This window comes from Hippocampus zosterae, chromosome 4 (genome assembly GCF_025434085.1).
Source record: "Hippocampus zosterae strain Florida chromosome 4, ASM2543408v3, whole genome shotgun sequence".
Taxonomy (NCBI): domain Eukaryota; kingdom Metazoa; phylum Chordata; class Actinopteri; order Syngnathiformes; family Syngnathidae; genus Hippocampus; species Hippocampus zosterae.
This window is the reverse complement of record NC_067454.1, coordinates 24,143,074-24,157,982: the sequence shown is the minus strand read 5'-3', so window position 1 is coordinate 24,157,982 and position 14,909 is coordinate 24,143,074. Positions and strand designations below refer to the sequence as shown.

Genomic DNA, 14,909 nt, shown 5'->3' with positions numbered 1-14,909 from the left:
AAAATCTCATCGTTCGAAAGAAGAATTTCTGAGTTACTACAGTATGCCCAAGACAATTGGTAATAAATAAATAAATAAACAAATAAATAAATAAATAATAAAAATTTCTGCAATATATTCTGTCTGATATTGATTTTATACCTAACTGATTTCACAAAGTTTCAGTTTGTTGTTGTTGTAGTATTGTTCTACATACTTGGCCAATAAAGATGATTCTGATTCTGATTCTGATTCTGATTCTTAAAATCTTGAGAGTTTTTTGAAATGTGAATAGCAGCAGGCGGGGTACACCTTGAACTGCTAGCCAGCCAATCACAGGCCACACATAGACGAAAACCCATGAGCTCTCACAATCGCACCTTGGGGCAATTTAAGAGCGTTCCTATTAACCAGAGTATCAGGATGAACCCCGCCCAGGCACGAGGAGAACATGCAAACTCCACACAGAAAGGTCGGCGCCTAGAATCCAACCCCGCACCTCTGCATTGTGAGGTGAACGTGCTAACCGATCACCGCGCTCCCTATTCTCGGGAGCCGTCCGTATAGGTGACGTAACAGAAATATGAGAAACACGTCTTACTGGAAGCGCTGTAATTCAAAATACTGCAAAGCACAACAAAAAAATAATTACGGTTCTTTACTTTATACAGTATATCTCTGAAAATGCCAATCAAAACTCAATACTGTACTGTATTTCAGTAGACCTACTGAACAACCTTTTTAAAAAAGCAGTACAGTATTTGCATAGCTTTCTTTCCGCGAGAGGGCAGTGCAGTATTGTTTAAAGGGCGCTGCTTTGTTCCCAACGACTGGGAGAGTTCCTTGTTTATGTGAGGTTCACTCACGCTGATCCATTTAGCTTTAAGCAAAACTCACCCACATCTACAGTTAATATTTTGCCTTTTATTACCTTTTAAAATCCTTCAAGCTCCCACTCGGTTCTTTTTGTTAAGCTAAATTGCGTGTATGTTTTTGGTTTCCAAAGGGAAACAATGGAATATATTTTGTTATTCATAAAATAATAATGATGTGGTGTCAATGTCAGCCGAATAGCCAAATTATCGTGACGATTTTATTCGGAAATAAGAGTCTGAAGTGATAGTATTTATAATAACCGTTACTATGTATGAAATTTTACCGAATCATTGTATTTTGTTCGCATTGTATCTAAAAAATAATTATTTGTCGGCATTTACAAACCGTTTCTAAGTGTACTCGACTCTTTTGTTCCATGAGTACACATACATTGACTGTGTGTTGTTGCGTGTGTGTGTTTTTTGGGGGAGACAAGGAGAGAGAGAGAGAGAGAGAGAGAGAGAGAGAGAGAGAGAGAGAGAGAGAGAGAGAGAGAGAGAGAGAGAGAGAAAGAGAGCATGCAGGATCGGTTCCAGTAGAGTGAATGAAGAAGAGAGGAGGCGAGGGATGCTGACAGATTACTGATAGATGGTTGGAATGACGAACGCTTATTCGACCCCGGTGTGCCACCGAACAGTAGGTCCGTAGGTCGGAACATGTAGCCGAAGATTTCTTCACCTCATCGATTAACTTCGGGTTGTGCAAGTGCTGGATTAACTGACGTTTTAAATGGCATCATCCAAGAGGCGCTGCCGCCTTGTTCAATGTTTTTTGGGTATCCTGCTAAATGCTTGCATGGGTAAGTGGCATCAATCTCGTCATCATTGCGGTGTGCGGTTACTTGAATAACGTCTAATCAGCTCCTCTGCGGATTAATTGACTCATATTTGGATGAGTGCGATGGTGAACTTGGACTCTGGCCGCAGTCTGTGCTTTAGCCGTGGATGGCACTTTGCAGACAAAGTGCAGCAGCAGTGTGGACTGTGGGAAGGCTGGATCAGGGCGGCATCTAGTGTAGAATATGCAACCAGTGCCTCGCAATGTAGCATAAATTCAACTTTTCTCATTTGTGCAGAGACCTTTCCGCTGGTTGCTGGTGCGCATAGTTGCACATCAACCACGTGCAGCGTTGTGAGGCAAAGTTTTTCGGTTGTTTTGACGTGAGAAAGTTCCACAAAGCACAGTGTTAGTTTATATAAGTGAAACGTATTTTCCCCACATTATAGTATCCGTGGCTGTATCAACTGTTTCCAAGTAATTATTCGCCACTCACTGGCAATATTACAAATTGAGCTCTCAAAGGAAAAGCGGCAGCAAACTCATTACATTGTGTAATGATAATGATAAGAAATTTGATGAGTCATTATTGGTCCGGTCCAAATGGCAATGATCCTGCTGAGGGAATTATTTGTACATATTAAATGTCAAGACTGTCTCGCTCCTCCTGATCGAATTGCCTTTTTGTGTGGCTTTTGTTCACTGTGACAGACAATTTCTGCTTAATGTGAGGGCCCCCAAACTCACAGGGGGATAGTGAAGATATGTCACACAAGGAGCCACGACACCCTGGCTGGAATCATCAATTCATAACCTGCTTTGTCAGGGAATTGGGAAACATCAGAGTCACAGTTCAGGTTTTGTTTCATTCAAATGTAGGCAATATGTTAAATAACTAAAGCTGTGCTTCTCTGTCTTTGAAAATAGATTTCGTTTTGATGATGGAACTTGTGAGGATATTTCAATAGAGTTGCGAAGAAGCAATAAAATGATAACCTGAGTATATTATATCTGTGGTTGGCACTGCTAGAGCTCATTTAGGTAACATCATGACAAGACCACCAAAACCTTACTACTGAACTGTGGGGGAAAAAACAGTGTTGGATTCACATAAAAATTGTATGGATATTAGTTGCAGACTTTAACATCGTGTTTCCCCAACATGACTATGGTTTCGTTTTGCACAAAAGTCATGTTGTTGAAACATGATTTAAATGCGAGCTACCAGTATCCATACTTTTTTTAATGTAAATCCAACAGAGACATCTTCAGTGTATGAACACTTTAAATATGTCGGTGTCATAGTTTAAGTTTTAGCAACACTTACCAGATGATCTGGTGTGGGGGGGGGGGGGGGGGGGCTTAGGATGAAAGTGTATAATATTAAGCAGGCTAATTTTACAAGACAACACATGGAGTCTTACTTAGCAATTTCAAGTCAACTTTACTCTCCAATTACACGTCACCGCATGTCAGAGTACTTCAAACTGTACAGTTGTAAGTATATACGGTAGGTAGCCAGAATGGAATGGTATTGATTTCTAAATCACAAAACATAATCTTGGGAGCTATCTGCACTATTTGCACTTTGTTTTTGTTGACCGGATGTGAAAGAAATTGTTCTGTGGGGGCTCAGTTCGCAGTCGCTGTTTATGTCATTTAGTAGCACAGAATAGCTTCTGTCAACTCTTAAAGTAGACGTTGTTGATCCATTTACGGACTGTACATTACATTGACAAAAGAATTAGAACATCTTTACGCCATTGTTACACCAGCAAAAAATGAAAATGTGGGAAACAACCATAAGGAGTTTGTTTTCTGTGTGCAATTTGAACAGATTCCCCTCTTCTGGGAAGACTTACAGGTACACAAAGACAGTGTGTCTGCGGACATTTTGGTACATTCACTCAAACGGACATTGTGACTCATGGACAAGAGCTTATAATAATAACTCATCTTAATTTAGGTTATCATGTGATTCGACCCATGATGGCATCATGAGAAAAAAATATTTTGTTTTGTGTTCTGACATGACGTGTTGCTGTCAGTGGTGCTCGGGTCCGCTACTGTCTTGTTCTGTCAGGTTTCGTGCCTGTCGTTGCGTAAATGGTTGCAGAAAATGTTTTTGCCAGCCAGTCTCATGACTCTGCCAATTAGAAGGCACCAGGAGAGGCACGTTTAACCACCACTTGTCTTTGGTCTTACTCTGTAATCCCAAAATACAAGTGTCTCACCTATTTTCATGGAAGATGCAGTAGAATGCTTCTCCCAAGATGCAAATACAGTTAGGTCTGCCAACCTTCAGTTCTGCAGGCATGTGCTTGTCTCCTTTTTACATAGCTCAATGTTCTGCCTTCACCAATCACCTGGACTTATTGATGATAACTTCATTACATCCTGTGTCTGTTGATGACTCACGGTTGTGTTCGAAATAATTTCCTCTGACCTTTTCACACTGCCTGTTGCCTTGCTCTCTGTCAGAGCTCAGGGTTGCAATAGCCGGTACCTGCTGGCAACATGCCACGGTCATTAACAAGTCAATTTTGTATAATGATGGCCATCAAACGAAACTGTCATCTTATTATTTGTTTTATTTATTTTTAGTGAACTGCCAACTTCTGCACCCATGTTTATTAATGCACGTTCAGATGACATTTTTTTTAAAGCAAATAAACAAATTCAGTTTTAGCGTCGTCAGTTTGTCCATCAACATTTATGTACTTTGTTATTCGGGAGCCACAAACGTTTTTGAAACTGATAGCTATCTATTGAGTGCTAATCGATGTGAATGGTGATCAATTTCATGCACAGTTCTTACATTACATTTTGTTATCTGTTGTTATTAAAAAGTAGAAATATTCATTCATTGGAAATAACTGTCCATTTATTAAACTGAATGATTTTGGCTGCCAACCGATTCAGGGTGTAACCCTGTGGTAAGCCTGTGGCCCTCGTGAGGATAAGCGATTTGGATAATGGATGGATTTTTCACAGCAATTATATGCAATGATTTAGCATTGGAGGAAAAACTTATATCGGTGGTATGGTCCAGCGGAATGTTCAAATGTTGACCGACATCGAGAGTCAATATTTTCATCCATTTGCAATCAATCACCAGATTTCACTGCTTACCATCCTGCAAACATACAGCAGAGATCAAATGAAACAACTCGCCTGAGATTTGTGCTGTCGTTGGTACATGAATGTAATTTGAGTGGTGAAAAATAGCCACCGTGACCACTTCGTCTTTGTGACATGCCAACACACCCATGTAATATACAGCCGTTTATCCCCTTAAAATACATCTGTTACAAAAACGTTTCTTACCATTAAAATGGCAGAATGTCAATGCAACACAACGTCATTAAATGGAGTCCCACGCTGCCCATAATGTGATTAGATCCCCCCAAAATTACATTAGTTTCATTTCCTTCCTTCTGTGTACATGAGCTACCCCTGATGATTTATTACTGTACTTACACCAGGGATGCCCAACCAGTGGATCGGGATCGACCGGTAGCTCGTGGACCGGTCCCAAGCCGATCGCGAGGAGTGTAGAGAGAAATGGAGAAAAAAAAACAAGGATTTATGTGTCTTCGTGCATGTTATTAACCCTTCCAGGGACAGCAGTTACTACAGTGGACAGCTTATCATGTGATCAGTTTACAGTGTGCAGGAAAGGGTTATTATTAGATATTTTTTGTGTTAGTGCACACTCCACCCGATACATCCTATCAGTCTCACTGTCACAAAAAAAGTATTATAAAAATAAAATGACATTTTAAAAAAACAAGTCACCTTTAACCTCGGGTGGCAGGCGATCTTCATCACCGGACGTTGTCAGCGGTCAGCAGTCTGCAGTTGCAGCTTGCAATAAGTGCTCTTGCGATATGACTTAAAAGAAATATTATTCTCATTCCAAGTTTGTTTCTGTAATCCACCGATGGCAAAGAATGAGAATCGGGAGCACCAGGAGAAGCATTTTAAAACAGTACACGTGAGCTACAATAGTGATGTTCTTGCATTTAACACGCTGTAGAAGTGTGTCCCATGCCTGCGCGTCAGGTCTCCCATGAAGAAAGGCAGTGATTTTCTTTTTGCAAACTCACAAACTCTTGTATCTACTTTATTTTACTGTTTTGTTCATCTTAGGAGCCGTTATGGCTGTTGCTCATCATGGCATGTCTGCGTGTGTGCCCGTGCATGCGTTTGTGTGCGTACGTGTGCGTGCGGCAACGCGTGAGATCCTCAAAAAGTGGCATGTCATCCTTGGGGGCAACCTTTACCCATGGGAACCATTTTAGTGACCCCTGGTTTGCATGACGTGTCACTACTTGTTGGTTGGGCTACAGGATGTTAACATAAGGTTGGTACCGTTGGCTGCTTCCTCTCTGAAAAACATTTACGGGGGTGGGGGATGCACTTCTCTGTCTGTTGCGTCATTTGGAAGCAAGAATCAGCATCTGCCAGCTAAGGGTTAAATATTATTACTCGTGCCCCCTTGCTTCTCACAAATGGCAGCATCGATGTCCCTCAGGTCCCATTGCCCTTTTAATTAAAGTGTTAAGAGAGAGAGGGAAAAAAAGAATGGCGAAAGAGAAGGAAGAAGTTATTCTTTGCATTTAAGTCTTGATGTGATCGCCGTGCTCAGCCAATTCCTTCTCCGGACCAAAATCTGAAGCATTTCTCAGCTGAAATTTCATGGATGAAGGTTCTCTGTATTGACCCCTTTGCCCTCAACCCCACCCCCTCTGTGGCCCTTTACTCTTCCCCTCGGCTGCCACTAGATTCCTGGGCCTTGGGGTAGAGACTGGTAATGCTTACTCCATCAGCAACTGAAACTTGAGAGCAAAGGAGCCTACTAAGCTCTTCTTTTACAGGACCGAGTCAGGTTAGGCTGTTTACGTCCTCTATTTCTGCATCCCACAGATTCCACAATTCTGGGACATTGGAGCACCTCATATTATTATGAAGGAAATCCCAAAGTACAAACACATTTCACGGATGTGGTCTGTTTTTATGGACAAGAAAATGCAAGATCCCTGAATGAATAGGTGGTCATCATCAGTCATTTCTTTTAGTACACAGTGAAGGCAGACAATAGCTTTGAGAATGGGTGTACATGACTACACATGCGGTCTGTATTCATTCTAGATAATGTGCATTCCCTTCTGCCTGGAGGTAATGTCGCACACTTAACGCGTTTCATTCATGAGGTGCATGGCGAGCCATCATAACAGATATGCCACATGGGGCATACTTTGTTTGCATGCAAAGGTTGATATGGAGATGATTACTTGGGGCCACAACTGTTGCAGTAATTGTGTTGTAAGTCAGTATGGATGATCAAAGCATATGATCATGCAGATATCATCATCGGACACAAGCTGATGAGATCGGAGTCACACATCCAAGGCAGAGTCCTTAGTTTGTTTGGAGTGGGTTGTAAAGGAAGTCAGGAATTCGTAAAATGAACTATCATTCAAAAAGTATCCGTAGGATCTACCCGCTTACCGTGTGCTATACTAATCTGTGGTTCCTGCCTCTTTTTGTTCAGGAAATTGAACAGGGTGCACTGTGATCTTTGCTTGTGTTCGTCCAGGTGTGTCGTGCGATGCAGAGCTCTCCTTCACCCTGGAGCCGAGTGACATCATCGCAGTTCAAGAGCAGCCCCTCATGCTCCATTGCCAGGTGGATGGTATCCCCCCTATCACAACACAATGGAGGCACAACAGCCTGCTTTTAACTCAAGACCAGTTTCACACCATCTTCATCAATGGCTCTCTCCTCATTGGCCACTTCCTCAAGACCAAATCGGACAAAACGTCGGATGAAGGGGACTATGAGTGCATGGCCCAGAATTCTTTTGGGCTGGTGGTGAGCCGCAAGGCGCGCGTCCAAGCAGCCAGTAAGTCTCATGTTTTGTTGCCTTGCACTGCAGGGAATTGCAAACCAAGGGGCATTCCTCTCCGCTCTTCAGCATTTACACAAATCAAAACAAAACATGGAAATGGAATGTAGACTGAGAGATGGAACATGCACCATCATAACCCTTTCAAGATTTTAGTTTTGTGTGTTGTCATGTAAGCACAAAATAGGTCAAATTTTGTGCTATCTGATGCCAGCGATGTCTACTTTCAACTGAGTGGAAACTTGTACTTGGAACAGAGACAGTTAAAGCCATAACTGATTTTGTTTCATTGACACAAACTTTTATATTTGAACAGTATGTCCCACCACTGCATCATCACATGTCACAAATTTCATTAGATGATTGTTGATACTACTACTACTACTACTAATAATAATAATAATCATAATAATAATAGCAAAATTAATAATAGCATTAGTAAAACACAATAAATGCACTGTTTGTTTGTTGTCATGTTACTGTGTCAAGGGGTGTTATGGATTAGGACCCAAAGGAGGCGGGGAGGCGAGCGTGCTTTCAAATAAAATAATAAGAAAATGAAAAGCAAAGAAGATACTTTGGAATAATCAAAACGAAACTAAATTTACATTTTCAAAAAATAAGTTACAAAATAACAAACCAAGACCAGGAATAAACTGAGGAGACTTGGGGTAAATAGGACTCACAGCAAACAGGAACCACAAATAGGACAAGGACAATGAACCGACAAGGACCTGGCCGATGTTTTTTTTCTGGGTTTGTTGAATGTAGCAAATAGTTGCAAACAGTTGAAAAGACGCTCGCCAGACATTCCTAAATCAGTGACGTGTGAGGACCGTCAGAGACGGTGAGGTGCTACTTCCATTGAGCCAGATATAAAAATATGAAGCCAAAATAGAAGATCAGCCTCTACTGCAATTTTGAGCTTCATCAAAACAAAATTAAATGTTTGAGTATCTGTTTTCAGAACTCGTAATTATCTTTCAATTGATTCCATAATGTTCAACAATGTGATAGCAAGAAAAACAAAACAAATATTTAATATAAGATCAAGTTCATTGCTGTTGGGTTGCTGTTGTGTTTTTGGTGATATTTTTCAGTAACAATAGCATTTGTTCTTTGATTAATAAATGTTATGAAAGCCCAGATGATCCAATTTTCTAGTAGTGTGGCATCATAAGTGCATGTCTGATGTTTCGAACAGCCTAGCCCGTGTCAAAATTGGTAAAGAATTTGACGACTTGTGAATTTAATGGAACCAAACCTCAGCACACGTGAATTGAAGAGAATGCCTGGGGCTTCAAGAGGATGACTCAGTCACCACGTCTTCAACCAGCCAAGGCTTGCTCTAATGTGGGGGTTGGCCACTCCGGTCCTCGAGAGCCATAGCCCCGCTTGTTTGAGAAGTTTCCCTCTTCCAGCACACCCGATTCAAATACTTGAATATGGGCATAATGAGTTATCTGACGCTGCTCCTTTCGGCCTTAGAATTCAGTAGTGACAAGCCCTCTTGAAGCAGCCATGTAGCACACTCACTGGCAGTTAGAACCCAAAAATCTTGACATCTCTTTATTTAAAATGCTCATACAACATGCTTTGTGACTTTGACAACTATGAGGTCCAGGTTTCGATATATGACCCCTTCCGGTGCATTCATGCTGAGAACGTACAGCAGATTTAGGGGCACTGCATTCTTCCATGCATTGCTGGGCTGAGAGACTCTGAACACACTTTTTTAATATGTCCTCGACCAAAGAGATGGACAAAGCCTCAGAGAATCCTACTGATTCGTGTAAGCAGCACACTGCTGTGCTGTTGTAACCAAACAGGCTTTTATATTCGGTGAGATAGGGATCTTAGTGTGGACATCACCCTGGTCAAGGTCCTCCCGAACATCGGAAAACATGTCCAACCTTTGAAGGCGTCTAAGACTTGTTTGTTGCAAATTTCATCTTGTCCCATCATGGCTTGCCACAGCGAGTCACTCGCATGATTTGCTTGGCAACGGTATTGCGCCAGATGCCCTTCCAAATGTAACCCATTAATTTTTTTTTAATCCAGGCTTATGGCTGGCCTTGGATATCAGGCTTCTCAGAGCTTGCTGAGGAGCTGATCATTTGAGTCGGGTGTGCTGGAAGAGGGATACATCTAAAGCAGGCTGAATAGGGGGTCTTGAGGACTAGACTTGAGCATCCCTGCTTTAGACGTTTTCCTGGTTTCCCTCTTCCACCAACAGCCTACAAAATACCAAAGGAACTATACAATGACTTGAAGTCTCAGAAGTCTGAAAATGACGAATGCTATGTTTGCGTTGCGCATTTGGTCGTCCATTTCATGTTCTTCAACACCGGGCCAAACGTGCCGACTATAAAGCAAAACAAGTGATTGTGACAAGTGATTGGCACAAGTCATACCTCCAAAACAATCATGGCCATCTATTTGCTGCTTTACATGCATTTTGCTTTGTTTGAGGACAATAAAAGTTTCGTCTTTGAATTGTTTTCATAATGTCCTTAAATTGTAGATGGTGGTGTGTTCAATTCATTCTCTCTGTGCTTTGCTTTGAGGCTTTCTCCTGACCTTTTTCGTGTTGCATTACTGCAGTTATCCATCCATCCATCCATCCACAAAGGAGAATTGCAGCCCCTTCCATCACCAAATTATATTTAACCCTTTCATGCATCCTGGAACCTGATAGCATGATAAGTTGTCCCTGAAAGGGTTCAAGTCTTAACATTTTTTAAATTTGAGACACCCCTGTAGAGGTGAAACTGTAGGTAGATTTCATACCTTGATTACGGCAAGAAAAGGTATGCGTTCCAATCAGACCATGTCTCCCATTGGCAAGTAGGTTCTTATTATAGGCGCCAAGACTTGAGCACTTCATTTAGACATGTTCTCCCATCAAGACCTCTGACAGACCCACCACTCATAAGTTGAGAAGAGCGCAGCCATACTAATGATGTTCAAAGACATTCGTTGGCAACCAAGGCTGTCTGAAAATAATGAAATACAGATTTTTTTCTGAGACTTGTGAATGTCCTTGCAATCTGTGAAAAAGTTATAGTGTAGGTAGGCTATAGTTGCAAGTCAGAGGATGCAGAATTCTCTGGCTCCACTTAGACTTAACAGAGCGCATGGTTTTGTATTCTGACTTTGGCCAAGAATTGTGATCCAGCTAAACATTTACTGGATCATTTTTATTTGAGTCGCGAACTTAAGGAGCATTTGTGGAAGTTCTGTGCCAAACTCAGTAGCTCCTCTGTCATACCGGGTTAGTCCAGGTCTTTTATACCGGGTTTAATCTTTTCGAATGAAGAGTTTGAATAAGCGATTCTCAGACAAAGATCGCTAACGAGTGTTTGTTTCTTTTCCTCTTCAAAGTCTTTGTGAATGCTGATGTTCTTTTTGTGGTTCTGAGGTAATTTGCTGTGTTACACTCCCTCCTACAACAGAGCTCAGACTTGTACCACTGCGACGCAATGGCTTGTGTGAAGCCTCTTTATGGCCCTCCCGGTGGATAAAACGTCCGTCTTACTCTCCACACGGCCTCCCTCCATAAATTTTACTTTTTATTAGCTTGACAGCCATTTGTGTGAGCTCACAGTCAGGGGCTTGTGCAGGACGGACTCCCCATTGCCCCTCTCAATCGCCATCCAGCTCAGGAAACATTTTTGGCCTGAAATGTTATCTCTTTGATGGTCACTTTCTCTTGCCGGCCTCTCGCTAACTTTCGCCGCAAATTCGAGGACCTTTCACATTAGCCTTGACTCTGAAAGCTTTTCATCATTTCAAAGAATGACAAGCTGGGTACAGTGGACTTAGCCAGGGCCTCTGCCCCCTCCCCCACTGCACACCAGCGTCGCCAGGCAACACTTCACAAAAGCCCCCCTGTTACGAAATAGCTTTTAGCATCAATTGAAATGACTTTCTTTTGTATATATGCCTGAAATTAATTGGAAAGAGTCGACACGCTTTCAGGACATTCGTTTTTCACATGTAATCTGTGGAGGTAACAGCTGTGCTCAATTTTTTTTGAAAAAAAAAACATTGAAAAGCCATCATGTAAAATGTAATAAAAGGTAAATCATGGACAAAAAAAAAAAAAAAAAGAATCCATCCAAGTATTACATATGATACTGCTCTAGAGCCCACAGCCGGTGGTGTTACAAATCAATTCATGATAATAGCTTCTACCCTTCAAATCCAAAATGTGTGCTTTACTACAGCTCTCACGGTAGACTTCTGAGTGAGGCCTAGATGAAAAAGAGACATCAATCAAGGGTGAAATAGGAGAAGCGAGAGGCTGCTCGTAAAAATGTCTCTTATTGTACTCCTGCCCCTGCTCGGTGAAAATAAAACTTCTTATTTCATGTGAGTAAATGTTGGAAGTGCTAAGAGTTGAGCAGCTTTAGCGGAGGCTGAAATGTTTCATGATACTGCATGGTGGAAGGGGCAGCATCCACCGCGGTGCAAGATGTGAGAGTGATTTATAGAGTACTCATGCACACATGTGCATGTGTACGTGCATCAAGAGTGTCCATTGGTAGCTGGCTATTACCCTTCGACCTTCCTGTTACAACCTCTTTCATGGTTTCCTGCTGGGGTGAACGGTGAAGCGCCATCCCAACCTCTCCTCGCAGCTCCCTTTGTTCTCTGAGCCAAGCCCCACCCTCTCCGCACACCCTTTCTACCAATGCTCCTTTCTGCTAACTCGCAGCTCGAGATGAGCCAACCAAATGCCACATAATCTTGTTATGTGGCTACGTTTGCTTTGCTAATCCTCGCAAAACATACCGATCTTGGGGTTTGAAACTCATGTGATATATTAGCCTCATTTGCCAGTCAGCATCTGGTTTGTAAATAAAATGGATGAAAAGATTTCATGGTCATATAATTTGAACATTTAAATGGCAGTGACTGATGTAAAGTGGATTTGAACTCTCTGCCATTGACCATTTTTTTCCCCTTTCAGAATGTTTCTGATATTCACGTCCAGTGTAAGGAGCTGAGTTTAGGCAGTCTGAAGTCATTTCTTGAGGCTGACAAATGAGCTGAGGTTGAAGCAATATTCCCCCTACTTAGTGGTCAGGACCCCCCCATCTGTATATCACTGGGTCAGAAGCAAGTTGGGAAACATGGGATTTATATCTGTACCCAGGAGCTTTGACCTCATCTGTGTAATTACACGTGTTTCCAGGTAATTACTGAATGACTGGGAGGAAGATGTGTGATTTGAACAAGGTGGGGAAACGGGATTGTATAAATTACCTGTATATGGTGACAAAACCTCTTATGAAGGAGGGTGGCAACTGTGTTGGAGCAGAATTGTAATGTATTTATGTTAGTTTTAAAAGATATGGTGTGCTTCTTACAATCCCAATTTCATTTCATCATCATAGATGATATTACATATAATGAGCAAATTTCCCCACGTGATAAACAACAAATGCCATTCGATTTTATTGCATTGAACAGGAGTGCCTAAATCTGGAAATGAAGAGAGCCCCTATCGAGCCTGTTTAGACCCCCCCCCCCCCCCCCACACACATCTGATTCAAATGATCCTGGGAGACATTGGGGGAGGGAGACATCTAAAACAGACTCGATAGGGGCGCTCATCATGTAGACTGTTGCCCATGTTCCTATAGAGAACATTTTATTGTGAAAAGGAGTAGTAATAGTTCAAATGCAAACTCAACTGTCCACTGAAATTACCATAATTATCATTGTTATTATTATTTTTGTTTTTTAATTTTTTTTGCAAAACTATAAAAAAATGATTTCAGGTCTTGTTTGGAGCACTTTTATACAAGCGAGAGTGACGGCAGATATCCAGTATCTCTAATTTATACACTCCTGCTAGCCTCTTTTCCATAAAACATATTCAAATGTGACCCCTCATTATGCTCCCTCCTTTGTTTACACAGAACTTACTAATTGCAGAGAAAAAAAGCAAACATAGCATGTCAAGAGAGCCATCGTTCTGGAATTAAGGTGTGCTCAATGTTGTTGGAATTCTAAATGAACCACTTCACCTCATCGCATGTCTCATTGACAACGACAACAACAGCACTCATACTACGTACTTTTAAATGTGGCAACATACTTTTGTATTTTTTTTCTCAGTTCTTTCTTCCTTGAACGTGCTAAGCAGAATGGATCTCAATGGCCAGTGGCTCTTATAAACAAATGAGTACATTATTATGTACGTACTACTCCCTAGACTTGAGCTACTGTGCGGAATAGAATGGGAACCCGGGGACTCTAAAAATATCCACCGGTGCACACCACTAGTGGCCAGTCAAGCCACTAAACTAGGAGAGCTGGGGAGGAGACAGTTGGGAGAAACAAAAAAAAGGGTGTTATGTCTTTCTAATCACGACGATACCCACATTATGTTGCAATATTGAAAAAAGTGTAAACAAAATAGAGATATTCATTCTACATTAAACAGGAATGAGAAATAAAGTATAAAAAGAACAAGGTAATCAATTCCAATCTCAAAATATAATTTTAAAATAGCACAATTTGAGCATACTCACAATCACCTTTGATTACCGATACGAGGAAAAAAAACAACAACTCATCCCCCTAGGACAGACTTCAACTTTCAAATGTTGACTTAGAAAGGAAATTTGTTGTATTAAATTGGAATATATTTGCAAAGTTGAAAAAACACATCAAGTCAATGAAGTCAAATCCATCACCGAGACAATGTCCCTCTTCAGAAACGTCTGTTTTGAAATTCAAGTTCAATGTTGGTATTGGACCATTGTCTGAACTGCAAAGAGGCACTTTGTTTGTAAAACGTGTGTTGGTCTCCTCGCGCCTCTGGACCACCCTTGCTATTCTCAAACAAACAAATGAAAAGGGGGCCTGAAATTCCTTTCGTCTGGTTTTAAGTCTCATGGGAGGAGCTCTTCATTAATAGAGTGCAAAGGTGAAAGAAGGGAGAGCAGAGGCCAAGTCACCGGCTCCATAAGGCTGACCAAATGCTGGAGTATCAGTTTACAATCTCTGGTAAACAGCGAGGTTGAAGTCTGTTTGCCTGTTCCAATGCTGCACCTCCACCTGATAGATTGCTGGTTTGTCTACATAGCAGTATGTGATGCCATTGCAGTAATCCACTCCCTCCATAGTATGGACTGAAACCTTATGTCGTTTTATGATCAGAATCGAGAAGAAAAAACATAAACGTGTAATGAGGTAAATCGGCAGAGCATGCAAATTCTTCAACCAGACCAAAGTCAAAAGTCTATTTTTCTATCTCTGGGATTCACAGAAGCAAGGCCTGCTAAGCGTTGTCATTGCTTCAGCATAGCATGTGAAACAAGCTTTCATGGGAATACAGTTAAACACGTTG

General features: G+C 41.4%; 1 protein-coding gene across 1 annotated transcript in view; it reads left to right on the top strand.

The window, feature by feature from the left end:
* Window positions 1–1,346: 1,346 nt before the first annotated feature.
* Window positions 1,347–14,909, top strand: part of igdcc3 (immunoglobulin superfamily, DCC subclass, member 3) — a 70,627-nt gene continuing 57,064 nt past the window's right edge. Inside the window, exons 1-2 of the mRNA XM_052063101.1 lie at window positions 1,347–1,654; window positions 7,235–7,540. Of these exons, the coding sequence (XP_051919061.1) occupies window positions 1,585–1,654; window positions 7,235–7,540 (376 nt within the window). The 5' untranslated portion in view covers window positions 1,347–1,584. The remainder of the gene's footprint in view (window positions 1,655–7,234; window positions 7,541–14,909) is intronic.